The following is a 26,415-nucleotide window of genomic DNA, read 5'->3' as shown; positions in this document are numbered from 1 at the left end:
CTCACATCCCTGAGATCATGACTTGAGGCAAAATCGGGACTGGATGGACACTTATTTTTTTTTTAATTTTTATTTATTTATGATATTCACAGAGAGAGAAAGAGAGAGAGGCAGAGACATAGGCAGAGGGAGAAGCAGGCTCCATGCACTGGGAGCCCGATGTGGGATTCGATCCCGGGTCTCCAGGATCGCGCCCTGGGCCAAAGGCAGGCGCCAAACCGCTGCGCCACCCAGGGATCCTGGATGGACACTTAGACAACTGAGCTACCCAGGCACCCCTACCCTCTTTTCAATTTTGTGGGGGGCAAAACAGCTCTATTAGCCCAAAGGATAGTTTGACAAAAAGCATCTGGCTTTTGAAAGCACATCAAAGGTAATGTAGATCTGAAGAAGCAACAAAAAGATTTCAGAGGGTCTGGGTAAAGCATCTACACAGCTCTAGAAGGAACAGGGAGATTTGCACATTAGAAGGAGGATTAGAGGGAGAACAGTGAGGAGGTTGGTGTAGTAACCTGGATCAGGGATTTATGAAGCCTAGGCTAATCCTCAACTAGCAAGGACAGCCTCCTTGTAACAAGACGTTGAGTGAAGTCAAAAGTGAGGCACCAGAACCCTGGGTGGAGGAAATAACAGTCTTGAAGATAGGGGATGGGATAAGGAGTGAGAGAAAGCATTACAATTCTTTTTTTAAAAAATTTAATTATTTATTTTAGAGGTTGGGGAGAGGGAGAGGGAGAGACTGTCATAGGCAGACACTATGCTTAACATAGCCCTGTGCAGGGCTCCATCTCACAACCCTGATATCATGACCTGAGCTAAAACCAAGTCCAGTGCTTAAACGACTGTGCTACCCAGGCGCCCCAAGCTTTACAATTTTAATTCTTTCATTTTTAAAAAAATTTTTTTAAATTTTAATTCTTTCTTGCCTGACGTACTTCTTCCAATTCTTATCCAGCCAGACACTTGGCATTCACTGCCCACCCCCAATTCTTTCTAATTTTCCCCAAAGCCAAATTACCAGCACTTCGCACTGCCATCACCTCATCCCCCACCCCAACAAACTCCTCTTTTTCCTTTTTTTTTAAAAAAAAGATTTATTTATTTATGATAGACATAGAGAGAGAGAGGCAGAGACACAGAGGAGGGAGAAGCAGGCTCCATGCCGGGAGCCTGACGTGGGACTCGATCCCGGGTCTCCAGGATCACACCCTGGGCCAAAGGCAGGCGCTAAACCGCTGAGCCACCCGGGGATCCCACTCCTTTATTTCTTGATCTGGAGCCTGGCCCCCATCCTTAGGCCTTGAGCATTCCACCTCCTTAGAATTGCTTTTAATCCCAGTAACCGTTTTTTTTTTTTTTTTTTTTTTTTTTTTTTTAAGATTTTTATTCATGAGAGACACAGAGAGAGGCATAGACCTACGCAGAGGGAGAAGCAGGCTCCCTACGGGGAGCCCAGTGGGGGAATCACAACCTGAGCTCTAGGCAGACGCTCAACTACTGAGCCACCCAGGCGTCCCTCCAATAACCAATTTATAAGTCAAAAGAAGATTCAGAGAATGGCCAAAAAGAATGTTTATTAAGCGCCAACCCTTTTTGGCACTGTGCAACACGCTTGTCGTATATACACACGAGATAGGTAAATATATGGCTTGCCCTTTATATAGTTATATGGATCATATAGTTACTATAGTTTAACCTTTACCACGCTGAGAACGGACGCCCTTGTACAATTTACCCAAAGCAGGGTCCGTATCCGGGATTCCTCAGTCACTAAGCCCAAGACGCTCTCTAGTATGTTCATCCACTGCCTTTGACTAGTTTGTTTAGGGGACGTTTGCGGGGGGGGGGGGGGGGGGCTGGTTTCCTTAGGAAGGTTTTATTCTAGGAGAGCAATTTACTGGCGATCCCAAAACACAGCCGTCCTGTTTCCCTCACCTTGAACAAGCAAGGCAATTTCTTCAATCTTTATAAAAGGGGTGATCTGGCCTAGGATGGCGGAATGAGCGGCGCAGAGGTGCGTGCTAAGCGCAGGCTCAAGGCCCTAAGGCCCGGCCGCCAGGGAGGCCGCTCTGGCCCATCCCGGTGCCGGTAAAGCGGGGGCAGCGCCTCGGGTAACTGACATATCCCGGCTTCCTCAGGTACCAGGCCCTTTAAGAAGATCGAGCTGAGTCATCACATCAGGAAAGTCTTTCTCCTCTTTCCACGCAGAGTTCAACCGTATTTCCGTACGGAAAAAGAAAAAAAAAAATTCCAGGGCAATTCGCACAGAAAGGTCAAACTCGTCCCGGGGCCGCTGGAAGGCTGCACCGACCAATGAGCTCCTGCCACGTCACAGACCCCACCCTCGAGCCGGCAGCGGTCTCCGCCACGCGTCTCTGACCCGGAACTAAAAGTGCTGCGCGGCGCGGGATTCTGGCGTCACCTGCAGTACAGCTATGGCGGCACAGGGAGCAGCTGCGGCGGTTGCGGCGGCGACTTCAGGGGTTGCGGGGGAGGGCGATCCCGGGCCCGGGGAGAATGCGGCGGTCGAGGGGACCGCCCCGTCCCCGGGCCGAGTCTCTCCCCCGACCCCGGCGCGCGGGGAGCCGGAAGTCACCGTGGAGATCGGAGAAACGTACCTGTGCCGACGCCCGGACAGCACCTGGCGTGAGGGCGGGGCCCACGGCCTGGGGGTGGGACCTGAGGGGGGCGGGGTCTAAGGGCGGGTTCTCCGAGGGGCTGGGCGTCATGAGGGCGTGGCTTGAGGGTAGAACGCAGTTTCGGCCTCTCCCGGACGCCACCTCCAAACTCCGGTGAGGACAGCAACCAAGTTCCTTTAGTGCTCTGTAGAGCTCCCAACCCACTTGCTTGTCCAGCCGTAGGCTCCCCTGCCTTTGCAAACAAAACCGTGGTTTCTTGCTGGTGTCTGTCGTGTCTGCGACTTCCTCTTCCAGCCCTCTTCTACAACCGCCAGCGGGAAGGCCCTCCGGAAACAGAAACGAGCTTCCCTTTCCCTTCTCTCCCGTTCAACATAAGCCGCAAATTCCTTAGAATGGCGTGCCTCTTTGCGACCTCTCTGGTTTCTGCCCGCCCCCCCATACCCCGCAAAGGCCATTGCCAGACCAGACCACATGGTGCCCCCTGAAGACCATATGCTTTATACGCCGGTGCCCGCTGCTTTGAATGCCCCTGTCCCCCTTTCTCCCGCCTCGCCCCGCCCCGCCCCGGCCGGCCAGCTCCTACTCCGCCTTTTAACATACCATAGCTCCTGTGATGTCATTATGGGCTCCCTCCAGGCAGAGTGAGTCGTTCCTTTCTGTATGTGCCTGCAACATTTTCTTCATACCTCAGTCAGCCACAGTGTATTTGACATGATGTTGTCATTGTCTGTCTGCGTCTTCTATCAAAGTGCGAACTTGGGGAGGGCAGGAACTCTTGTGATTCACTGCTGTGCCCTCTCTGCCCAGCAATAACGAGCATAGGGCCAGACACACAGTGGGTGCCTTACTCATCTGTTGAATGGGCTGCTGGTTGTCAGGCACCATGCTAAAAGCTTAAAGCTTTAGAGTCATTAACTCACCCTCCGAGGTAGCACTATTATCTCTGTTTTGTAGGCAAAGAAACCGAGGCTCAACCAGAATAATTTGCAGTTAAATAAAAGAAGTGAGGAGCTAGGATAATGTATAAACCCAGAGCCAGCCCTCATGACTCCTGAACAAATGAATAGATGAGTATAAAACAAGCATTGAATTTGGAGCCAGACTTAAACTCAGTTAAATATCAGCTTCTTATTCCTTTTCAAATATGTGAATGTGGTTAAGCCTCTGATTTTCGTCTGCAAAGTAAGAATAACAGCTCCAACTTGGCCCACTTTGCAGGCAGCGATTGATGAAATGGCAGATGAAGCCATGTGATGTTCACTTATATGTGGCCCTGGAATCTGGAAACCGCTCTTCCATGTCAGGGATCCTTTTTGTTCCAGTCCTGCCTGCCTTCCTGATGATCCTAGCCTTTTTTTCTTTCACAGATTCTGCTGAAGTGATTCAGTCTCGAGTGAATGATCAGGAGGGCCGAGAGGAATTCTATGTACACTATGTGGGCTGTGAGTGACTTGCGGGTATCCGGGCCTGGGTGGGGGGTGGGAGGTAAAAGGGCAGCCCCCTCATGGCCCATCCTCACAGTTAACCGGCGACTGGACGAATGGGTAGACAAGAACCGGCTGGCGCTGACCAAGACAGTAAAAGATGCCGTGCAGAAGAACTCGGAGAAGTACCTGAGTGAGCTGGCTGAGCAGCCTGAGCGCAAGATCACTCGCAACCAAAAGCGCAAGCATGATGAGATCAACCATGTGCAGAAGGTCCGGGCCCCCTCCCCTTCTCCAAGGCCCCAGGAGGCTCAGCTCTGCCTCTGCCAACTCCCTTGGGTCCCAGGGCCAAAATCAAAGCAGCTCCCATTTCTTTCTTTCCCTCTTTTTTAAGACTTAATTTACAAGAGAGAGAATGAGTGGGGGGAGGAGCAGAGGGGGAGAGAGAGAAGACTCCCCACTGAGCAGGAAGCCCAACTCAGGGCTTGATCTCAGGACGCTGGGATCATAACCTGAGCTGAAGGCAGTCACTTAGCTGACTGAGCCACCCAGGCGCTTGGCGACTCCCATTTCTTAAGCTCCTACAGGGTATCAGGGACTTTACCTGTGTTTTATCAGATACTCTTCACAGAGAAGAAAAGTGAGGCTCAGAGAGGGCAAATACTTGGCTACAGTCTCACCCAGGCACAGCTGGGACTGGAACTTAGACCTCTGCACCAGTAGCCCCCTTTTTCTCCTATTTGCTGGGCCACCTTAGACAAAGAATTGAAATCCAGAAAGAAGGAAGAGAATGAATGATATTGGGCACTTGCTTCTGCTAAACACCTTGCTAAGCCATGCACATACATAAGCTCATCATATTCTTCCTAACAAGTCAATGCTACAGGGATAATGGTTTCTTTCTGTAGATGAGGAAGCAGGATTGGAGAGGTTAGGTAACATGCTCAAGGTTACACAGCTAGTTAAAGGGTGGGTTGGAATTAGAATAATAATGGCAAATATTTATTGGCTTGCGAGCCAAAGTTATAGGCTAAGTATTTGAATACATGATCTCACTGAAGTTTCACAGCAACCTTGTGAGGTAAGCATCATCATTATCTCCAGTTTATAGGGGAAGAACAGAGAGGTTTAAGAACCCAGTCAGGAATTAGATTCTCCAACTGGATTGTCCTACTTCGGCCCTTAACCATTACTTTGCCACATCCTAGAAGCTTGGGCCACTTGTTCCAAAACCTAGAAGGATTCTTTTTTTTTTTTTTTTTTTTTTTAAATTTTTTTTTTTCATTTATTTATGATAGTCACAGAGAGAGAGAGAGAGAGAGGCAGAGACACAGGCAGAGGGAGAAGCAGGCTCCATGCACCGGGAGCCTGACGTGGGATTCGATCCCGGGTCTCCAGGATCGCGCCCTGGGCCAAAGGCAGGCGCCAAACCGCTGCGCCACCCAGGGATCCCTAGAAGGATTCTTCTTGATCCAAAACCTGGATTCTTTTCCCCAATCCATGTTGCTCCTAGGGGTTATGTCCTCCCGACTCTGAGCCTCAGTTTCTTGATTTGTAAAATGGGGAGTGTAAACAAGACCAGGGTTTATTGAATTCTCAAGGCACTTAGACATTCATTAGTTTCATCCTTCTGAGTGCTCATTGTGTGCTTTGGGGCAGTGTTTTTCCAACTGTGGGGCACAACCAAATCAGTTCAGTGGGCTCTAACAGGCTTTGAAATTTAGAAATGAAAGAAAGAGGGGTGCCTGGCTGGCTCTTCTGGTGGAGCATGCAACTCTTGATCCCATGGACATGAGTTCTAGCCCCATGTTGGGTGGAGAGATTACTTTAAAAAATATATATGTACATGTATATATACACATATATATGGTGCCTGGATGGGTTGGTCAGTTAAGTGATCTCAGCTCAGGTCTTGAGTTCAAGCCCCATTTTGGGCTCCACACTGGGTGTGGAGCCTACTAAAAAGAAAAGAGAAAGAAAGAAAGGCTAAGATAGGAAATATCAGAGTACATCGTAGTTTATTAAAGGTAAGTGTTGTTTTTGAGAAGCTTTTATTTCACATACAAATACACGTAAGGTGTATATACAAACACGTCAACTGGTTTACAGGGCTTCCTACTGTGGGTTGTGATTAAAAAAAAAAAAAGAAAGAAAGAAATACCCTGAGCTAGAAAGACCCCTTGAAGTCTAAGGCAGCACTGTCCAATTGGCCTTCCTGTGATAAGTGGAAATCCATTTGTACTGTCTGATGGAGTAGCCCCACTAACCATATGTGGTGCCTGAGTACTTGAAATGTGTCTAGGGTGGTTAAAAGTTAAATTTGTGTTAAACTTAATGAATTCAAATAGCCACATATGGCTGGGTCTCAGTTTCTCTCAGTTCCTCAACCAGGTTGCACTGGCAAATCTCAAAATGTACCTCAAAGCTGGTAGTCAGCAGGGTGGATGACAGTGGCCTGGTGGTGATAAAATCAAAGGAAGGACAATCTGCAAGTTAATAATCAGCAAGGTTCATCAGAGCCTAATTAATGTTTAATTCTAAATAAATTGCAGCATTTAAGAAAAGTAGTGTTTTTGTAGTTCTTTAACTCATTTGCAGAAGAGGATTGGCTTTTGTGAGAGTTGGGAAGTGGGTTTTTAAAGAGGCATATGAGGAGGAAAATCTTTCTTCCCTCATCTTTGCTAGGGTGAGACTGGGAGTTGGACCAACCAGAGGCCTGTGCTCAGCGGTGCTGTGCTCAGCAGTGCTGGTTACCAGTTCTGTAACCTCACCTCTCTGTGCCTCAGTTTCCTCTTTGTGCAGTGTGGAGAATGAGCACTCTTGTCTCAGGCTCTTTGTGAGGACTAAAGGAAATAATGCCTGTGGAGTGTTTGGCACTTGGAATAAATGGCAGCTAGCTAGTCCCCAAGGGCAAGTGACCTCTGTGCCTGTTTACTTCTCCTCTGTAAACTAGAAATAAGAAGGCTACATCTCAGGGTGGCTGAAAGGTTATGTGAGACCATACAGGCAAAGTGCTTGGTGGAAGGGGGTCTGGGTAAAATTCTGGGTCCTTTCTCCCTTCTCAACTGCAGGGCAAGGCTGCTGTCTGCTCTGGTATAGGTCAGAGACCTTGGGTCCCCTCTCTATTATCAGGCTGTGGTTGCTCCTACAGAGTCTGGCTTAGGAACAGGATGTGCTGTGAGTGACATGACTTTAAGTCCCTGCTTTCTAAGGACTTAAGGGGAAGCAAATGGGAGGAGGCAGAGGGGATCATGGTTAGCCACCGCTGCTTGGGAAGGAGAGGGTGTATTCTGTGTCAGAAGAGTTCAGTCAGGCCTCCCGAAGGAGGGAAGGGGGGGCGGGGGCAGGGCACGAGGCCTTGAAGGACAGGAAAGAGCACAGTTAGACACCGTGGCTCACAAAACTGCCTCATCCCACCCTCCGCTGGCTCACACTCTGTTTGAGGTTGAGGATGCAGTTTTTGTTGGCAGCCGGAGAGGGAACTGCATGCTCAATGTGGAAAAGCCACAAAAAGAGGGGTGTGGAAAGTGTAGACATGAAGGGGCTGCGACCAGAGGCTGGGACTCTGCAGAGGCTTAGTTCATTATCCGGACTTGAGATGGTGGTGGTGGCTATTTGGAGTTGGACAAAAGAGAGTTCCAGAGAGGGACTGATAGCAGAGACATCAAGGAGGTAGAATCAACAGACCCTGGCCCTTACTTGAGTGCTGGGTTGGGAAGAGGAGGAGTCTTAAGAGCAGACCTGCAATCGGTCTTGGGAAGTTGGACTGGGGGTGACACACCCAGTGAGACGGCGACCCCAGGAGGATGAATAGGTTTGTGCGGGTACAGATTGAGTTCCTTTCTGGACACCTAGAGCCTGGGATACCTGTGGAGGGAACGTCGGGGAGCAGGCCCAGGAGCAGGCGGATCCCTGGATCTGGTGCTCGGGAAAGAGATCCAATCACGCTGGGGAGTCCAGCATCAGTTCCTGCTTTGGGGACAGAAGATCCAGTCTATTATTCATGTGTCTCATGGCAATTTTGGCAGAGCTGGATTGATCCTTTTGTATAGCCGAAGCTTTTACCAGCCCAAGGACTGGAACCAGGCCTTCTGATCCCGCCCTGTTCATCTAGCAAAAGGTTCACACGTGGGCATCAGGGATGCAGGGGTGTGAGAGTGGATGGGAAGGTAGGAGAGGAGCCTGGCCTGGCCAGCTTCAAAACCAGGTAAAACAAGTTAGCTGTTCCTGTGGTTCCACTGCCAATCGGGTGCTGAGGCCTGGAAGACAGGAGGGAAGCACTGGGTTCGGGCACGGGGGGTACGGGGGTTGGGGAGATAGCTCAACCGCCACTTCTGTTCACCTCTGTTCATGGCTCTGTCCTTGCCCAGACCTATGCCGAGATGGACCCCACCACTGCAGCCTTGGAGAAGGAGCATGAGGCGGTAAGCTGGGGCAGGGCTCTGACTGTGGGCGGCCCCTCGCCGGCTCTCCTGGCCCCTGGGCTGAGCCAGCTGCCGCCCTCTGCTCCTGCCCTGTCCGCAGATCACCAAGGTGAAGTATGTGGACAAGATCCACATCGGGAACTACGAAATCGACGCCTGGTACTTCTCCCCATTCCCCGAGGACTATGGGAAACAGCCCAAGCTGTGGCTCTGCGAGTACTGCCTGAAGTATATGAAATTTGAGAAGAGCTACCGCTTCCACTTGGTGAGCCGGTGCTGGCCCAGCCTGGCGAGAGAGGCGGGTGTGGAGGCTGAGGGGCTGAGGCTGCAATGATAGGGGGGAGAGACAGGTCCAGAGGAGCCGGGTCCGAGGAAATGCTAGAGACCCGGGTGCTAGGCCTGGCCTGGCCTTTGCCAGGTTGACCTTGGCTAGCCTGCTGCCTTTGCGCAGGCCTCAGTTTCCTCCTCTGTGGAATGGGGACAATAATTCCTACCCTTCCCGCCTCCTCAGGTCAAGCCCAACACTACATGTTTATCAAGGCCAGCCCAGTGCCAGATTCCTCAGTGCAAAAGAGGAAACAAGCACAGCCCCTGAGCAGTGGGGACTGGAAGGTGTGGACAGATGGGAGGCATTGGCAGGGGTGGGACGGGGCTGGGATGCCCGGGGCTCGCAGCACTAGTGTGGTAGGCTGTGTCCCAAAGGGGTGACCTGAGGCCAGCCTTTACGGTGTAGGCATTGCCATTGTCATGGATCAGAGCCCTCCAGAGCCAGGCTGACCTGAACTTGATACCATCCAGCCGTGTGCTACTCAAGCCAGTTACTTAGCCTCTCTGTGCCTCAGTTTCTTCATCTGTAAAATAGGCTCTGTCTCCTCAGGTAGCTGGGAGGGTTGCTTGATGTAGGTAAGGCATGGAGCCCAGGGTCTGTAGATTGGGAAAGAGCAGTGGAGACCTGTTGCAAGCCACGCAGGGTGGGATGGGGACACCTAGCAGAAAACCTCAAGGTCTCCAGCCTTTATTTCCCCATCCCCACCCCCAGGGCCAGTGTCAGTGGCGGCAGCCTCCAGGGAAGGAGATCTATCGCAAGAGCAACATTTCTGTGTATGAGGTAGACGGCAAAGACCACAAGGTGAGTTAGGTGGCCGAAGTGCTGTGGGGAGATGGGGAGAAGCTCTAGCACCTCCTGAACGATCCTCCTTGTCACTAAAGGGTAGAGGCCAGTCTTAGGACAACCCCCCCACCCCCCGCCCCAGGGAAAAGCCTGTAGGATCATGTTTAGCCTGGCACTTGGCCTGTGGTTGGTGCATGGTAAACATATGGGCCTGTGATACCAGCCTTGGGGACTAGGTTTCTGTTCTGTCCCTGAAGACTTTTCTCCTGATGGGCTAACTTACTAGTTTTGGGCGGTTCTGGCACCCAGGGTAGAAATTGTCACGCCTGAGGCTGCTTCTAGAAGTGCTTTCTCTTTCTGCCTGAAGGAAAGGTTTTTTTCCTGGGAGGGGACTGCTTTGTGTGAGACTCTGCCTGAGAGCTGTGTGGCTCTGACCGCCCTTCGCCCTTCCCTTTGCCCTTCGAGTTCCTTGTTGCTGGCAGGACTTCCATGGGGCAGGGTGGGGCATCTGGGGCCTGCATTGCTGCCACGGAGCACCTGGCCTTGCCTGGTCAGTCTGGGAAGGCCTCACCAGATCTCCTTGTTTCCCATGGAAGGGCAGTAGAGGGTAAGGCAGAGAGGGCAGGATTCTGAGTGGCTCCTGCTTCAAATTGTGCTGTCATTTACTAGCTGACCTTGGACAGGTTACTTAACACTGTTTGTTCCTGTTTCCTCATCTGTAAGATAGGAGTCATGATAATGTTTACCTAATAGGACTGTTGATGGCACAAATGAGACAGCAATGTCAAGTACTTAACACTGTGTCTGACATCAAGTAGGTGCTTAGTGAACATGGGCCTTTGTTATTATTGGTGACCTCCTTCGGTCCAGTTCAGTCAGCCTTGAGTTAAATAACTCAAGGAGAATATTTGCTCTTAGCCTGGAGTGGGTCCCCTGCTTTGCCTTTCTGAGCATGAACAGGGGGAGTGGCAGAAAGGGTTCCAGCAGGAGGTGTGGGTCTTCTTTCTAGCTCTGCAACATTGTCCCTCTGCACGTTGAAGCCTCAGCCAAGTACTTCCCCTTTCCAGAACCCTCAGTTCCCTCCGAGTAAAATGGGCTAGCAATGTTGGACTTGATCATCGTTGGGTCACATAAGAGTGGATGTGAAAGATGTCATAAGCCAGAGGGCCTCAGGGTCTTCTTGTCCCTCCTGCTGTTGTTCTCTAGCCTGGGTGAGTGTCTGGGCCTATAGGAAGGCTGCTGAAGTGCAGCAGAGGAGTACAGCCAAGTGGGGAAACAGCTCATCCTCTGTGATCAGGTTTTTTAAAGCTCATCCATTCAGCAAACATTTACCAAGCACCAAGCTTCATGCGTAGCCTTGTACTAGGTGTTGGAGATGCAGCTGTGAACAAAACATAACTCATATACCAGTTTGAATCTGGTCCTAGTAGTCCCCAGCCATGGGACTTTAGACCAGCCACTTATCTCCTCTGAGCCTATTTCCTGATCTGAAACATAAGAGTTAATGTCCCTGAAGATTGAACTCCTATTTAGCACTCAGAAGTGATTGTGACACTTGGCTGGCTCAGTCGGTGGAGCATGGCTCAGCGGTGACTCTTCATTTCAGAGTTGTGAGTTGCAGCCCTTTGTGGGGTGTAGAGATTACTTCAAAATAAAATCTTTAAAAAAAGAGAGTGAGAGAGCTTTTTCTGTCCATGGGTCCTGTCCCCATGCTATAATTAAAAAAACAAAAACAAAAACCTTTGGGGCACCTGTTAGCTCAGTTGAGTGCCTGACTCTTGATTTGGCTCAGGTCATGATCTTGGGGTAATGAAATCAAGCCCTACATCGGGCTCTGCCCTCAGTGTAGAGTCAGCTTGGGCTTCTCCCTCCCTCTTCCTCTGCCACCACCCCCCATCACTCGCACACTCTCTCTTAAAAACAAACAAACAAACAAAAACCCACCTTTTTGCACCAGAAAAAAAAAAAGCCGTGGTCACTGTTTAATCCAGCTCTCTGGTTTTTAGCTTCCTTGTCTATCAGATAATGACTATAAGAGTCCTTTCAATTCTGAATACTCCTGTTCTGGGAAGGCGCCCACTTTTCACCGGCCCAGCACCAGCTGCCCTCTGGAGCCTGGCATTTGCAGAGCAGGATGGCAGCCATTGCCAGGCCTCAGTGAAGCCAGGTGGGGGTAGTTATACCCGCTCCCTGAGGCTGCTTCCACCTTCCCCACTGCTCAGATTTACTGTCAGAACCTGTGTCTACTGGCCAAGCTCTTCCTGGACCACAAGACGTTGTACTTCGATGTGGAGCCCTTCGTCTTTTACATCCTGACTGAGGTGGACAGGCAGGGAGCCCACATCGTTGGCTACTTCTCCAAGGTGCTGGGTTGGGAAGGCCAGGCTGAGGGTGGGTGGGGACTACGGACTGCAGGAGGGGCTGAGCCTCCCCAGAGGTCCTGACCACACACCCCTGTAGGAGAAGGAGTCTCCAGATGGGAACAATGTGGCCTGCATCCTGACCCTGCCTCCATACCAGCGGCGCGGCTATGGAAAATTTCTCATTGCCTTCAGTGAGTGGTTCCCGGCCTGTAGAGGGAGGGGTACTGCAGGGTGGGTGCCAAGGGGGGCTGGGCCTGCAGAATCCTCCTTTCTATCACTGCCAGGCTATGAGCTCTCCAAGCTCGAGAGCACAGTCGGCTCCCCGGAGAAGCCGCTGTCTGACCTGGGCAAGCTTAGCTACCGCAGCTACTGGTCTTGGGTCCTGCTGGAGATTCTGCGAGATTTCCGGGGCACACTGTCCATCAAGGACCTGAGGTGAGGGTCTTGGGACCCTTTGAGAGGGAAAGACTCTTCTAAGACTGGCCATGATCCTGGGTCCTTGTCCCTTTTTGCTGTCCCAGTTAGAGCCCTCAAGAGAACTCTCCTCAGCATCTTCTCTTGTCCCTCTCTGCAGCCAGATGACCAGCATCACCCAGAATGACATCATCAGCACCCTGCAGTCCCTCAACATGGTCAAGTACTGGAAGGGCCAGCATGTGATCTGTGTCACACCCAAGCTGGTAGAAGAACACCTCAAAAGTGCCCAGTATAAAAAACCACCCATCACAGGTAAGTGGGGGGCTGCCCAGGATGTGTGTGGTGGTAGTGGTGGGGGGGTGTTGAGATCTACTGGGAGCCAAGGCTACCTTTTTGCTGTTACATGATCCCAAACCTGTCTGACCAGCTCCCCAGGAAGGACAGATGGAAGCCTGAGGCAGGCTACTCATTCCCAGGCTTCCCTGCCCCCTCCCCAGGACTCAGTATGTCCTTGTTCTCACCTAGAGGTGAAACCTGGCCTGGGCCCAGAGGCCCAGCCCCGCCTCTAACGCCTCTCCTCCCCCCACCCCCCCGCAGTGGACTCTGTCTGTCTCAAGTGGGCACCCCCCAAGCACAAGCAAGTCAAACTCTCCAAGAAGTGAGCAGCCTGTGTGCCCCCGCTGCCGGACCTGTGCCTCCTTGCCCCCTTGCCTGTAAATATGTACAGACCTATTTCGTCATTTTTTTAATAAAGTGAGTTCTGCCAGTGGTTCTGGACTTTGGAGGTGAGAGGGAGAGGCCAAGAGCTGACATTCTTCGTGGAGGGTCACACACACAGCAGTTGTGCTCGAAAACATTTTACTCCTGCTTGTTCCTTCTAGCCCTCACCCCAGATCCAAGCCCAAGCCCAGTTCCGGTGGGGGCTCAGTCCTCCGGAGTCTAGGAATCGAGGTTCAAGAGCATGGCAGCCGATGGGGCAAGATTGGGGCCTTTTCTCTGCTTGCAAACTTGCTGCCCAGAGGCAGCCCCAGTTCAGAAGATAGGAAGAGGGTGAAGTGATGGGGCTTATCAGGCAGGACTGGTGGGGCGCTGGGGCCAGCCTTTCAGCAGCAATTAGCCTAGTCTTCTGGAAACAGCAGGGAGCCAGGGCTCATTTTCATAGTTAAGGGTCCTCAGGGGCTCCATAGAATCCCAACCGGCAGGCTTGTGGACAGCAGGTGGAGGCGGCCAGAGGTTCTAGCCAATGCCACAGGTAGTGAGCCTCCCGACTGTGGATTGTAGTCCCAAAGAACCAACCCAGAAGAGGGGGCTCAAAGGTCAGGATGTACTCCCACAGGTCCTGGGAGGAAGGAGTGAATCAAGCCGGTCCCTAGGCCCAAAAGATGTCAGGGAAGGGCCAGGTCCATTCCCAAGGCAGGCATCTGTCCTTGGGTGCAGTGTGGAAGTCCTGGAAGCAGGGTCAGCTCCTTAGATGACTAGCTTAGCAGAGGAGGCTGAGGGTCAGGCCTAGTGGCAGCAGAAGGATGAGCCCCAATAAGTTCTGGGCTGGGGCAGAGCTGAAGGCCTGATGGTAGACACAGAGATTGCCATCGGGCTGGGACTCCTGGATTTGGGGCACCACACGAGGCTGGAGCTCTGTCACTTGATGGTGAATCCAGGAGGCATAGCTGGAGGTCAGAGTGTACACGCCAGGCCTGTTGGGGGCCCCACAAGCATCGCCCCAGCTCACAATGCCTGCCAGGTACCACAGGCCCGCCACAGGGCAAGAGAGCGGGCCCCCAGAGTCACCCTGAAGAGAAGAGCCGTACAGTAACTATCAGGATGAGGCCCCAGGCCTCTAGTCAGCCACACCAGCCCCATTAGGCCCTCATCTCCCCCCAAGACGCACTTGTCTCACTGGACCCCCCTGCATTTACCTGGCAGGCATCCTTGCCCCCTCTCACATAGCCAGCACACACCATGTCCTGCTGGATAAAGTGGGGCTCCTCAGGCTTAGCGTTGATGTTGTACAGGCAGTTACAGGTCTCGCGGCTGATCAGCGGTACCTCGAGTTGCTGTAGTTGCCGGGGTGCCAGGAGGCTCACTGGAGGAGCAAAAGATGCTTGCCTGGGGCCTTCTGCCCTGAGTTAGGCACCACCCCCATGGCTCTGGACATCAGTGCCCACCTCACCTGAGGGCGCCACGTGGCCCCATCCGGTGACGGTACATTGGAGACCATTGGGGAACGAAGCGTTGGCTGCAGGGAGGCAGATGGGCCTGATGTAGCGGGAGAAGGTGACCGGGCTACTGAGTTGGAGGAGTGCGATGTCACCCTGGGAGCCCTCCTGCTGGTAGCTGGTGTGGGAAATGACCTGTGCCACGGTGCGGACCTCGGCCTCAGGGGTATAGGAGTCCAGCTGGTGGGCACCCAGCTTTACCTCATAGTCTTCCTTCAGGTGCTCCCTGCAGGTAGAGGGGCCAAGGCTGGGACCCAGGAGACCTCTCCCACTTCCCTAATCCTGCATTGCCCTGTTCCACCCAACCCCAGTCTGTCTGGTCCCAGGCAAATGGCCTTTCAGGTCACAGACCACAGTTTTATCCTGTGACCTGTGACCTCTGGCCTTCACTCCTCACTGATCCTTTCAGACTGAATCATTGATATCCCTAGATCCCACCCAAGGACCCCAACCTCTGGCCTAGACTGATCCCTAACTTGGACCTCAGCCCACTTTTGACTCCCCACCCCATGCCCCTCGCCCACCACCCAGCTGGTACCTTGGGAAGCAGTGAGCAGCTGAGAGCACCCACTGCTCAGAAACAAGAGAACCGCCGCACACGTGGACGCCATCATAGGTGATGCTGACCTGCCAGGGCCACTGGCCAGCGGCTGCACCGCTGCCGCCTGTGATTCGTGCTTGGGAGGCCACACCGCAGAAGGCTGTCCAGGGAGGAAGGTCAGGAGGTCAGGTCCTCTTGGGGCCCCTGTACCTCCTGGGGCCTCAGGCCTGCTACTTGCTAACAATCTGGTTTGGAGTCTGGGAAGTGAGTTCCCAGGAGCCAGCCACCGGTTTGTCCTCATCCCACTGCTCAGCGGGCATGGTTAGTTCTGCCCCCCCTACCGAGCTCATTACCTAACTTGGGTTTCTTCCAGCTTCCTTTCTTTCAGGCCCTCCACTCAGGCCACTGAGTGCCTTCCACTCAGTCCACTCCTTACACATCAAAAGATCTTTATAAGCCACAAATCTGATCAGGTCACACCTCAGCTTAAATCCTTTCCGGGCTCCACATGGTCCTTAACATACATTCCAGACCTTCCATGACAGGACCATCTGCTCCAGCCATCCCTCCAGACACTTCCTGTCACACACACAGGGCCACACACTTGTTTGCCTCTAGACCTCTGCTCAGCCAGGCCACTCTGCCAAGCATCCTCCATCCCTCTTTCCTCATCCTACTCCGCTCAGCAAACCTATTTGCCTATGGAGGTGATTCAAATGCCAGCCTCTCCTTAACCTGCCCTGACCCTGCTGGCTGGTTGGACAATGGCAGGAACGCCCAGAGCCCCCATGCTCCCCCCACCCCCAACTGCCCTATCATACAGCTATTGTGCTGGTGTCTGTGACTGCTTCATCTGCACTAATCTGGGTAAGTCCCTGGTGACAGGGACTGGAGCACAGGGCTGGGCACACAGATGGAGTCGTGGATATGTGTCGAACAAACAACAGGACTCCCACACTGAACATCTGATTTCCAGGACGGCCTCACCCCACGGAGGCCTCCCCTCTGTTTGGAGCAGGACCCAACAGCCCTTCACAAAGTCACCTCCCCCCGAGCAGAGAAAACTGCCCAGCCAAGCTCCTCCTTCGCTCCTCATAATAATGACAATAGCTACTATTTAGTGACGGTCCAGCAATGCCAGGCTGCGGGAGGGCTTTCACTTCCTTTATCTCCAGGAGTCCTCCCTGGGCCCCAGGAGACAAACATAACTGACTTCATTTTTGAGGGGAGGGGACTGGCCAAGAATACACAGCCAGTGGTTTGCGGTGAAGTGGGGACTGAAAACCGGACTCAGAGTCGAGTGGTGTGCCTTGCAAGGAAGGAAACCCCTGGTTTGTTTTCCTGAAAAGATGTACCTTTGGAGTCAGACCAGGGTTTAAAATCCCAGCTATGCCTCTTATTGGCTGTGTACTCTTGGGTAAGTCACTTCTCTGCATCGGAGTTTCTTTCTCCATAGAATGAGGGCTGTAACCTCCATCTCACAGAACTACTGGGAGGATTTACATAAAGCCGTAAGGGTAAGGAAGAGGGCCCTATAGAGAGAGGCTCAGGCACTCATGAAACATTCCATTGGAATCTGAACCCACGTCCCCTTCCTTCCCCCTCCCCCACACAAGCCTCACCTTCATCCCCTCAGCTCCAGGAGGGAGAGAAAGAGGGAAGGATAAACAGGAAAGACCCTGAGAAAAAGTTCCCAGATCCCTTAGCACCTACCACTTCTCCAGAGGCTGTCCCACCCCGCCCTGGGAGGCCAACGCCGAAGGGAGAGGGAGAGGCCCGGAGCTAAGTTGCTGAAGCTGGGGGTTCTTGAGTCCAGGGTAAGGGGTGTGCCCAAAAAAGGGTTATACCCCAGCCTATGTATATCACCCCTCCCTTGAGCCCCACACTGTCTGACCACCGCACATACTCACCAAGTCCGGACCGGAATAATCCAAGTAAAAGCAGAATGGCCACAGCCTCCAGCCACCCAGGCCCCAGACCTGCCCTGTGGGCCATGGCCCAGGACCAGGGCCCCCGGGGAGACACCAGGCACCCAAGGGAAGGTACCTAGGGCTGGTTTCAACGGCAAGTTCCTGGTATTGGGCCCAGAGGGAAGAGATCCTGGAATCCGCGCTGGGAAGGGAGAAGAGATGTCCAAGACCAGATTTGAAGGCAGAGGTAAGGCGCAAAGGGAGACGCTGGGGTCTCCACAGCCGTAAGGACACGTCTGCAACTCGGCCTAACTACGCGGAGACCTTCCAGAATGTGGATCCTTGGAGAAAGGCACCTACCTGCCTGCCCCTCCCCTGGCCCCGCCCTCCACACTTAGCTCCACCAGGTTTTCTGGATTACATGGTCCTAAGTCCTCCCAGATCCCCAGGCTCTGTGTGTGTGTGTGTGTGTGTGTGTATGTGTGTGTGCCCTCCAGGCGGGACTGGAAATCCCTGATAGCTAGGCTCCCTAGAATGTGACCCAAGTGGCATCTGGCCCAGGTCTTTCAGGTCTCCCAGACCAGTTATGTCCCCCAGGGCTTGGCCCAGCCTTTCTTGTCCTGGGGCCGCTGTGCTCCTCCTTCCTGCTCTCCCTCAGCCTGGTCTCTGAGCCCAGGACCCCTGTCTTTTCAGGCCCTCCTGTAGAGACTGCAGCATCATCTGTGTGCAGCGTGACTGGCCATGCTGATCATCTCACAAATATTTCCTGAGTGCCTACTATGTTCCAGGCACAGGAGACAAAGCAGACACCATCTCTGCCTTCACTGAGCTCACAGTGAAATAGGGGTGACAGCTTCGAATCAAATCATCACACAGGAATTCTAGAATAATTTCAGGCTAGGCACGGGGGCTCTGGAGGCCTGATCACAGGAGATTGACATCGGCCGGCACTGAGAAGGGCTCCCAGAGAAGGTGCTATTAGGACAGAGGCCCGAGAGGCGATGGGAAGTGGCAAAGGTAGTCGAAGGATGGTCCGGGAAAGCGTTCCCGGGTCGAGGTTGCAGCGGGGAGGAGGCACAGGCTCAGGGGAAGAAGGAAGGCCCAGTGGCCCAGCCAGGGGACAGGTTTGTCCTCGGGTTTGCACCTGGGCATGTATGTTGGCTTCAAGCCTCAGAAGAGAGCCCCACTCCCCCACCTACTTTCCCTAAGACTGGGACCTCATAGCCAAAATTTTAGGGCCCCAGAGGGTAGGGAACTCCTGGAGTGGAGTGGGAAGGGGTCTAAGCTGGGGAGGAGGGGATGACATTGGACACTGTGGTGGGTTTGGGTCGAGGGTGGGTGTTTATTTATTTATTTAATTTTTAAAAGATTTTATTTATTCATGAGAGACACAGAGAGAGAGAGAGAGAGGTAGAGACACAGGCAGAGGGAGAAGCAGGCTCCATGCAGGGAGCCCGACGTGGGACTCGATCTCGGGTCTCCAGGATCACGCCCTGGACTGAAGGCGGCGCTAAACCGCAGAGCCACCCAGGCTACCCGAGGGTGGGTGTTTAAATGTTTGTGGGGGATGGCATCCGGGTACTGGTACAGGTGGGCTATCCTCTTGGGGCTCTGGCAGCCAATGACAACCCTGGCCCTTAAAGAACCTCTGCCATCTCCTCTATCTCCCAAGAACTTCCTCCCTCCTCTCCCATATACTCTGCCCACCCCACCCAGAGATGGTGACTCTGGCCCCAAAGGTGACCCCTCTGCCACCTTCATCTGTGGCTTGCACCCCAAGCACTGCCCCCTTCCTGGGTCTCCATTTGCTCTTTTTCTGTACTCAGACATAATCTCTTCTGTGACCCTTTCTTAATCCCCAGCCAGGGATGTCCCCATATGTGTTCCCTGGACACAGAGCACTACTTCATGGGCTGATCCATCAGACCCCAGACCCCCTGACTTCGGAGTAAGCAGGGAATGCGGTTGTATTCATGCTGGGAGGGCACTAATACTTGAGGAGCGAGGGGGGCTGGCTCAGTTGGTTAAGCGTCTGCCTTTGGCTTGGACTTGGATCTTGGGAGTTCAGGGCTCCCTGCTCAGTAGGGAGCCTGCTTCTCCCGCTTCCTCTGCCACTCCTACCCCCCCTCTGCCACTCCTACCACCCCATCCCCGCCTGTGCTCTCTCTCTCTCAAATAAATAAAATATATATTTTTTAAGATTTTAATTTATTTATTCACGAGAGACACATAGAGAGAGGCACAGAGACACAGGCAGAGGGAGAAGCAGGCTCCACGCAGGGAGCCTGATGCGGGACTCAATCCTGGGACTCCAGGATCATGCCCTGAGCTAGAAGGCAGACACTCAACCCCCGAGCTACCCGGGCATCCCTCAAATAAATAAAATCTTAAAAAAAAAAAATGGTGAGTGGGGTAGTGGGATGTACACACACAAGGACACATGATGATGCCCAAACTCTGGGGACACTGGGCAGGATGTGAAGGTGGGGAACTGTTAAGCGTGTGTCATGTATGTATTGGGGACACTGGAGGTGTACACTCGGGTCACTCAACAGGGTGTATATATGAGGGGGCATCTGTTTGTGGATACAGGATATGGTAGCCCCTGGACTCCCAGACTCCAGGACCCTTCTTCAACCCTCACCCTAGCCCTTGCTCTGGGTTGGGGGAAGGACAGTAGGGTCTGAGCCTGGGCTGAGGTGTCTGGCAGGTGCTAGGGATGCTGATTCCACCGGGGAGGTGACACACACCCAGCTGCCACCCCACCTCCCCCGCCCTGGGGCAGGAATGAAGGACAGCTGCCACGTTATCAGGGACACATTTCCTGGGAGCCCAAAGCCTGACTCACAGAGCCCCAGCAGGGATGGGCCCTACCCTGTGGGCTTCCCCCAGCCCCTTGGCCTGCCCCCAGCAATGACATAAGGCCATGTGTCTGTGTTTACACCTTTATTGTCCGCTTCCCGGTGCCCCCAAGGATTCCGGAGCCCAAAATAGCTGGGGAGGCCCAATTACCCAGAGCCAGAGCCGCTGCAGTCCAGGTGGGTGGGGCGGCCTGGAGGTTCGGTGCCAGTGGCGGGTGAGGGAACAAAGCCGGTTGGGCCACATTCCAGCTGTACTGGGTGGGAAGTGGAAGGCTGGAGGGAGTGGGGGGAGGAGAAGGAGGGGTGGCTCTCGGACCCAGGCCCCCTCAGCCCTGGATCAGGGGGGTCAGGAGCAGCAGGAAGAGGGCAACCCGAGGGGAGCCTGAGGCCCTGGCCATTTCAGGGGGGCAGAGGTTGCTGCCTTCAGGGGGCCAGTGGGGGTAGCCATTGGGAGGCAGGAAATGGGCTTCCTCCACCATCTGGGAGATCCAGGCCTCTTCAGGGCCAATGGCAGCGAACAGCTCCCGGCTCCCTCGAACAGCCATGCCCATGAGCACCCAGGAGCCTCCCTCCGTCTGGCACAGGAGCGGAGGTGCTGAGGTCACCTGCAGTATCAGAGCCAAGCCCCAAAGGGTCTCTTACCCTTCCTCCTGCTCCTCTATCTCTTCTTAGAGTCCAGCCACAGAGCGCTGCTTGTCCCTATCCTCAGGCATCCGGGCCCCTGGTCTCTCTCTACAGTCCAGATGGGAAGCACTGCTTCTTCCTATTTGGGGCCCAGCACTCAAGAATTCCAACCCAAGGGCGCCTGGGTGGCTCAGTGGTTGAACGTCTGTCTGCCTTTGGCTCAGGTCACAATCGCAGCATGATCCCATGATCCCCACATCAGGCTCCCCGCAGGAGGCCTGCTTCTCCCTCTGCCCATGTCTCTGCCTCTCTGTGTCTCTCATGAATAAATAAGTAAAATCTTAAAAAAAAAAAAAAAAAGGAATTCCAACCCAGCTCACTCTCTAGGGTCCTGCTGGGCTGCCCAGTGCTGCCTGGTTCCCCTCTCCCACGGATGGGGATGCCCAGGCCCCTTTACCTCACATCTGTCCTCCTGACCCTCCGAATACAGAACACAGAGAGTCCCAGGGGGCAGGATGCCCTGATAGAGACAGTGACAGAGTCGTGGCATCAAGATAGAGACAGCTGCAGCCACGGGGACTAGAGAGAGGAGAGAGGGTTGTCGCAGGGCTTCTGGCCTTCAGTCACTCCTCACCCCTAGGACCCTGGGCTCTCACCTCGGTCCCGGGGGTCCTTCCAGCCCAGCACCCAACAGCTGGCCCCCAGGGGGATACCCCCTGGGTGAAGGCAGATGGGCAGGGCTGATGGGGAGGGTTCCACCCTGGAGTTCAGCTCCAGGAGGGCCAAAGGGGGCCGAAGTCCCAGGTGCCGGGGCAGGCGGATGCTGGTGACCACCCGGGATACCTGGTGGCCCTGTGGGAGGGGGCTGGCCCCCGCCCGGCCCAGGTACACTTCGATATAAGGCACTGTCGTGGAGCCTGGCCTGTTGGAACAAAGCTCAAAGTCATCCCCTGCTCTCCCAGTGGCCGTAAAGTCCTTCCCAGTGCAGAATGGGTCGTTCCATTGAGTATTCCTCCTGCCAGATCTCTTCTACCTCAAAACACTTGAGGCACTCCCCTGCACCGTAAGAGCCCCAAATGGAGAGTCCCACTATTGTTAAGAGCCCTTAGGCCCATCTCTCCATTTTTCCTTCTTGTCCAAGAGATGGGTGAGACCCACCTGAGGACACAGTGAGTGGCTGCCAGAACCCAGCCTGGGGCCACCAGGATCCCAGTGCAGACTCGATCTCCAGCCACGTGCACTTCTGCCAACCAGGGCCACAGGACCCCCACCACAGCGGGCTCTGGTCGCAGGCCACAGGCTAGGGAGAGGAGGTGACCACTTAAACGGGGGCTTCGCAGCTGACCCATGAAGACCTAACCACGGGTCTTAGCTCATGTAGGAGCCCCTAAGCCCCAAAGCCTCAGGAGACATTAAGCCTTGAGCCCTCACCACCATGTTCTGTGTGCGGGGGACAAGTCTGTGTGTCAGTCTCCTCCCCCTCAGAGCCCCAGTCCCAGGTCAGCTGGTCTTCTAGGTAGGCTCCGCGAGTCACGTGGCTGATCCACGGGCCATGGGTCTGCAGGGGGTGGAAGACTCTGGGACGCAGGCAGCCACTGGAAAAGTCGCTGATTCCAGCCAGGAACCAAGTCCCCTCCTCTTGGCACAGGAGGCTCCGATGAGAGTAGTTCTGCAATCAGGAGTGTGTGCGCGCCAGTGAGAGGCTCTCCAAGGTCCTGGGGCTTTCCTGCACCTCCCTCTCTCCCTCCTCTCTCTCTCCCACTCAGACATGACAAGCCCCACCTCCTCCACGCCACTCGCCAATACTAGTCTGCACAAGAAGTCAGCCCTCGCTTTAGGATTCTCTGTGAACCTAGGTGTAGCGGGGCCAGACGTCGCCCAGGGCCCATCTCAGGCCCCGCCCCGAAGTGCTCCAGGCGGCCTTCAGGGCCCGGGCGCCCCGCCCCCGCCGCGCACCCGCCGCGCACCCAGCAGCCGCCCGCCTCCTCCTCCTCCTGGTACGCGGGGCAGAGCGCGCGCGGCGGGTCTCCCGGCGGCGGCACGGACGCCCCCTGGCGGCCGTACAGGCAGTGACACCACCAGCCGCCCAGCAGCTCGGCCTCGAGCTGTGCGTTGGGGCCGGGCGCAGGTTCTGGAACCGAGAAGAGAGCGCGCCAGCGCGGCTTAGGAGTGAGTCCCGCCGCCTCCGTCCAGCCCGGCACCGCCCCCTGCTCACCCCCGCGGCCCCAGCGAGCCAGGCGGCAGCGGCTGCCGGGCAGGAAGTAGTGTTCTGGGTGAGGGAGGCACACTGGCCGTGGGGCCGTGCTCAGGTTCACCGGCGCTCGCAGCTGCAGCAGCGCCAGGTCCGAGGCGTCGTCCCACGAGGCGTTGTCGTGCGGCACGAGGCGCGCCACCAGCTCTGCGCGCGGACGCGAGGGCAGCAGCACGCGCCAGGTGTCCAGGTCGCGGGGCGGGCCATCTGAGTTGATGGGGCTGCGGGATGGGGGAAACTGGGGCCGGGGGCCGGATCCTGCACACTCAGCTCAAAACCACACACACACACACACACACACACACACACACATCTGGCTTGGACTCGTGGCATCCCGGATCAAACTCATACTACCCCCTACCCGCCCCAGCTAGACTAGGATCCTACTTTGCGAGCTGGATCCTACACCTGCCAGTGAGACCCCACACTCCAGATAGATGTGCCCCTCCACCCCTACTCCTACCCTACACAGGGGAAGGGCTGAGGACAGGTAAATAGTGTCTCAGGTCGGGGGAGGAGAGGCAAGAATTTGTCTGAGACTGGGTTTTCACTCACTCCAGAAAGCAGCTGGCAGGTGCCAAGACCCAGCTTTCAGACACCAACGCCCCATGGCAGGGTCTGGATCCTGGCACCATCACCTGGGCCTCCCAGGGCCAGGCCCCTGGCCTTGGGGCCTTCCCGCACTCTGAGGGGTGAGAGGCCTGGGTCAGGGGGCCTCCCAGACCCCTACCCCAACTCAAATCTCCCATGTCCAGCTGCCATCTAGGGGTCCTGCTCCCTCACCTGGCAGAGCAATGCTGCAGTTCTGATCCGTGGGCTCCCAGGCACCTGACTGGGGCTCCCAGGACTGGGTGGGAAAGGCAGGCCCAGGCTCTGAGCCAATCACCTGTTCCCGTATCCATGCCTCATAAGGAGCCACAGCGGTGAAGATTCCGGGGCGGTTCCTCCGTCCACAGCCAAAGCCAAAGCTGGTGACTCCTGCCTGGAACCATCGGCCATCTTCCTCACAGACCAGGGGGCCCCCAGAGTCTCCCTGAGGATAGATAATTCAGTGTCAAGGGATCAGCCCAGGGACCCAGCAGCTTACACTGGGTCACCTCACAAAGGTTCTAGACCTCTTCTTGTTGCCCAACAAAGAGCCACCTTCTAGAAATATGCCCTGTCTGAGCTTTGTCCTCTGCATTCCCTACAACTCTAAGCAGAAGAAAGCCTTGTAAGGCAGAAAGGCTGATGAGCAGCCAAAGTCAAGGGCACCAAGCTAATGCATTCAAGACCATGCTAGAGAGACCTGCAGGGCCCATTCAGAGCCAAATGATTCTTGTTCAATAAATGCCTCAAATCCCGTTCTGGATTTCTAAGTGCAACCACTTGTTGAAGCAAATCAGAGATGCCACAAGTCAGGAGGAAGAGGCTGTTAGAAATAAGCTGTTAGAAAGCAGCAAGCGGGGACGCTTGGGTGGCTCAGCAGTTGAGCGTCTGCCTTCCGCTCAGGGCATGATCCTGGATCGAGTGGGGCCTGCTTCTCTCTCTCTGCCTACGTCTCTGCCTCTCTCTGTGTGTCTCTCAAAAACAAACAAACAAACAAACAAACAAACAAACAAATAAATAAGGAGGCAGGGGATTATGTCCATGGGTCCTGGAACCTTATAACTGGGGGGAACCTGGAAGGAAGGCTATCTAGCTTGAATCCATTGCCACCATGCATGCTTGAGCATCCTCAAAAATGTGTGCCATTGGGGGTGCCTGGGTGACTCAGTTAAGTATCTGACTTTTTTTTTTAGATAATATTTTAAAAGAGTTATTTATTTATTTACTTGAAGATTTTATTTATTTGAGAGAGAGAGAGAGCACATGAGTTGGGGGGAAGGGCAGAGGGAGAGGGAGAAGCAGACTCGCCAGCTGAGCAGGGAGCCCAGATGCCAGAGATCTCCCAGCAGGAGATCATGACCTGAGCCCAAACCAGGAGTTGGACACTCAACCATCTTAGTCATCCAGACACCCCAAAGCATCTGACTCTTGATTTTAGCTCAGGTCATTATCTCAGGATGGTGGGATCAAGTGCAGAGTCTGCTTGTCCCTCTTCCTCCCCCCACTTGTACTCTCTCTCTCAAATCAATCTTTTTTTTTAAGCTTTTATTTATTCATGAGAGACAGACAGAGAGAGAGAGAGAGAGACAGAGACAGAGACAGAGACACAGGCAGAAGGCAGAGGGAGAAGCAGGCTCCATTCAGGGAGCCCGACGTGGCACTCGATCCCCAGTCTCCAGGGTCATACCTGGGGCTGCAGGCGGTGCCAAACCGCTGTGCCACGGGGGCTGCCCTCAAATCAATTAATCACACAAAAAAATGTGTGCCATTGGAGGAAAGTTTCTGGGGAAAATAGTTAAAATATAGTATGTGTTCGCTTTCGGCAAGATATCTGGGAAATTCTCTTTTATAAAGGATTAATCCTTCTTTTTTAAATTTTATTTTTAAATAATTTCTGCACCCAACATGGGGCTTGAACTCACTACCTTGAGATCAAGAGTTGTACACTTGGGGCACCTGGGTGGCTTAGTGGTGGAGCATCTGCCTTTGGATCAGATCATGATCCTGGGGTCCTGGGATTGGGTCCTGCATCAGGCTCCCCGCAGGGAGCCTGCTTCTCCCTCTGCCTATGTTTCTGCCTCTTTCTCTGTGTCTTTCATGGATAAATAAATAAAAATCTTTAAAAAAACAAAACAAAATAGAGTCATACATTCTATGGACTGAACCAGTCAGGCACCCCAGATAAACTCATTTTTAAAAAAAAATAACTATGTGTTGAATATTTACTAAGTAACAGGTGCTGTATTGTGGACTGGGATGTGGAATAATAATAATAATAATAATAATAATAATAATACTTGTTTAAGCTCTTATTAAAAACCAAACACTGTCCTAAGTGTTTTTATATCTATAAATTCATGTGATCATCATAATTACCCTATGAGGTCAATAATGCTATCATCTCCATCTGCCAGGTGAGAAAGTCTGGACATCCAGAAGTTAAATAACTCAGCCAAGGTCACAGAACTAATAAGTGGTGGTGCTGGACTTCTAACCAGGCTGACTCACTCTAGAGTCTGACACGTAACCTCTGCACGGTGAACTGCCATAAGTAACAGTACCCTCTTGTCAAGTTCCAAGTTCTGTCCATTTATAATCTTCTCATCAATCCTCTTTAGCAATCATTAACAATCTTGCCCTCTTTTTGCAGAGAGAGAGATGAGATTTGTCTATTCCCCATGATTCCTATCAGGGTTTTGCCTGGCCCTGCTGGGCAGATGCAGGCCTCCCCCCTCCATACCTGGCAAGTGTCCCTGCGGCCCTCCGGGTAGCCAGCACACAGCATCCCTGGCAATAGCTGGAAAGTGAGGTTGAAGGGGCCAGGCCGGCTATAGAGACACTGACAGGCAGCCTCTCCCAGCAGCCTGAGCTCCACTTCTTGTAGCACCCATGGGAGAGGCAGGGGGTCTGCAGGCAGAACCAGAGAGCAAAGGCTGTGAGGCAGATATGAAGTCCTCTGTTCCCTAGCTCAGCTCTATGTCCTCCAGGTGCCTCCTGGGCATCTCTATCTAGACGCCCCAGGACACCCTCACCTGCTGAATTCAAA

The 26,415-nt window shown here is 53.8% G+C and overlaps 3 protein-coding genes across 3 annotated transcripts in view; 1 reads left to right on the top strand and 2 right to left on the bottom strand.

Moving 5' to 3' along the window:
- Positions 1-1,358: 1,358 nt before the first annotated feature.
- KAT8 (lysine acetyltransferase 8) lies at positions 1,359-13,147 on the top strand. Its single transcript, XM_025415933.3, has 11 exons — positions 1,359-2,646; positions 4,007-4,081; positions 4,161-4,336; positions 8,434-8,487; positions 8,588-8,752; positions 9,527-9,616; positions 11,821-11,961; positions 12,059-12,152; positions 12,246-12,396; positions 12,536-12,690; positions 12,976-13,147. Exons 1-11 carry the CDS (start codon positions 2,436-2,438, stop codon positions 13,038-13,040), a joined length of 1,377 nt encoding a protein of 458 aa, XP_025271718.1. The 5' UTR covers positions 1,359-2,435; the 3' UTR covers positions 13,041-13,147.
- Positions 13,148-13,219: 72 nt separating this feature from the next.
- On the bottom strand, positions 13,220-17,418 carry PRSS8 (serine protease 8). Its single transcript, XM_025415934.3, has 5 exons — positions 17,046-17,418; positions 15,133-15,295; positions 14,549-14,820; positions 14,295-14,461; positions 13,220-14,167 (listed from the first exon to the last, which is right to left on the bottom strand). The coding sequence occupies exons 1-5, from the start codon at positions 17,128-17,130 to the stop codon at positions 13,859-13,861; spliced, it is 996 nt and encodes a 331-aa protein (XP_025271719.1). The 5' UTR covers positions 17,131-17,418; the 3' UTR covers positions 13,220-13,858.
- A 2,563-nt stretch (positions 17,419-19,981) lies between these two features.
- Positions 19,982-26,415, bottom strand: part of PRSS36 (serine protease 36) — a 36,401-nt gene continuing 29,967 nt past the window's right edge. The window contains exons 5-14 of the mRNA XM_049111034.1: positions 26,110-26,276; positions 23,565-23,814; positions 23,337-23,466; positions 22,746-23,002; positions 22,498-22,661; positions 21,962-22,199; positions 21,689-21,830; positions 21,187-21,452; positions 20,988-21,109; positions 19,982-20,511 (exon numbers count right to left, since the gene is read on the bottom strand). Coding sequence (XP_048966991.1) covers positions 20,233-20,511; positions 20,988-21,109; positions 21,187-21,452; positions 21,689-21,830; positions 21,962-22,199; positions 22,498-22,661; positions 22,746-23,002; positions 23,337-23,466; positions 23,565-23,814; positions 26,110-26,276 — 2,015 coding nt within the window. The 3' untranslated portion in view covers positions 19,982-20,232. The remainder of the gene's footprint in view (positions 20,512-20,987; positions 21,110-21,186; positions 21,453-21,688; positions 21,831-21,961; positions 22,200-22,497; positions 22,662-22,745; positions 23,003-23,336; positions 23,467-23,564; positions 23,815-26,109; positions 26,277-26,415) is intronic.

The sequence above is a fragment of the Canis lupus genome, chromosome 6 (genome assembly GCF_003254725.2).
Source record: "Canis lupus dingo isolate Sandy chromosome 6, ASM325472v2, whole genome shotgun sequence".
In the NCBI taxonomy this organism is placed as follows: domain Eukaryota; kingdom Metazoa; phylum Chordata; class Mammalia; order Carnivora; family Canidae; genus Canis; species Canis lupus.
Note: the sequence above shows the minus strand (reverse complement) of the source record. Positions and strands in the feature narration are given on the sequence as shown.

Bases quoted from the DNA above. Each gene is read 5' to 3' on its own strand.
- KAT8 (XM_025415933.3), top strand. From the start codon at position 2,436: ATGGCGGCACAGGGAGCAGCTGCGGCGGTTGCGGCGGCGACTTCAGGG. The intron at 2,647-4,006 runs GTGAGGGCGGGG...TTTCTTTCACAG, and splicing joins ACGCCCGGACAGCACCTGGC to ATTCTGCTGAAGTGATTCAG. The intron at 4,082-4,160 runs GTGAGTGACTTG...CCATCCTCACAG, and splicing joins CTATGTACACTATGTGGGCT to TTAACCGGCGACTGGACGAA.
- PRSS8 (XM_025415934.3), bottom strand. From the start codon at position 17,130: ATGGCCCACAGGGCAGGTCTGGGGCCTGGGTGGCTGGAGGCTGTGGCC. The intron at 15,296-17,045 runs GTGAGTATGTGC...CTCCCTGGACAG, and splicing joins ATTATTCCGGTCCGGACTTG to CCTTCTGCGGTGTGGCCTCC. The intron at 14,821-15,132 runs GTACCAGCTGGG...CTCTACCTGCAG, and splicing joins GCTGCTCACTGCTTCCCAAG to GGAGCACCTGAAGGAAGACT.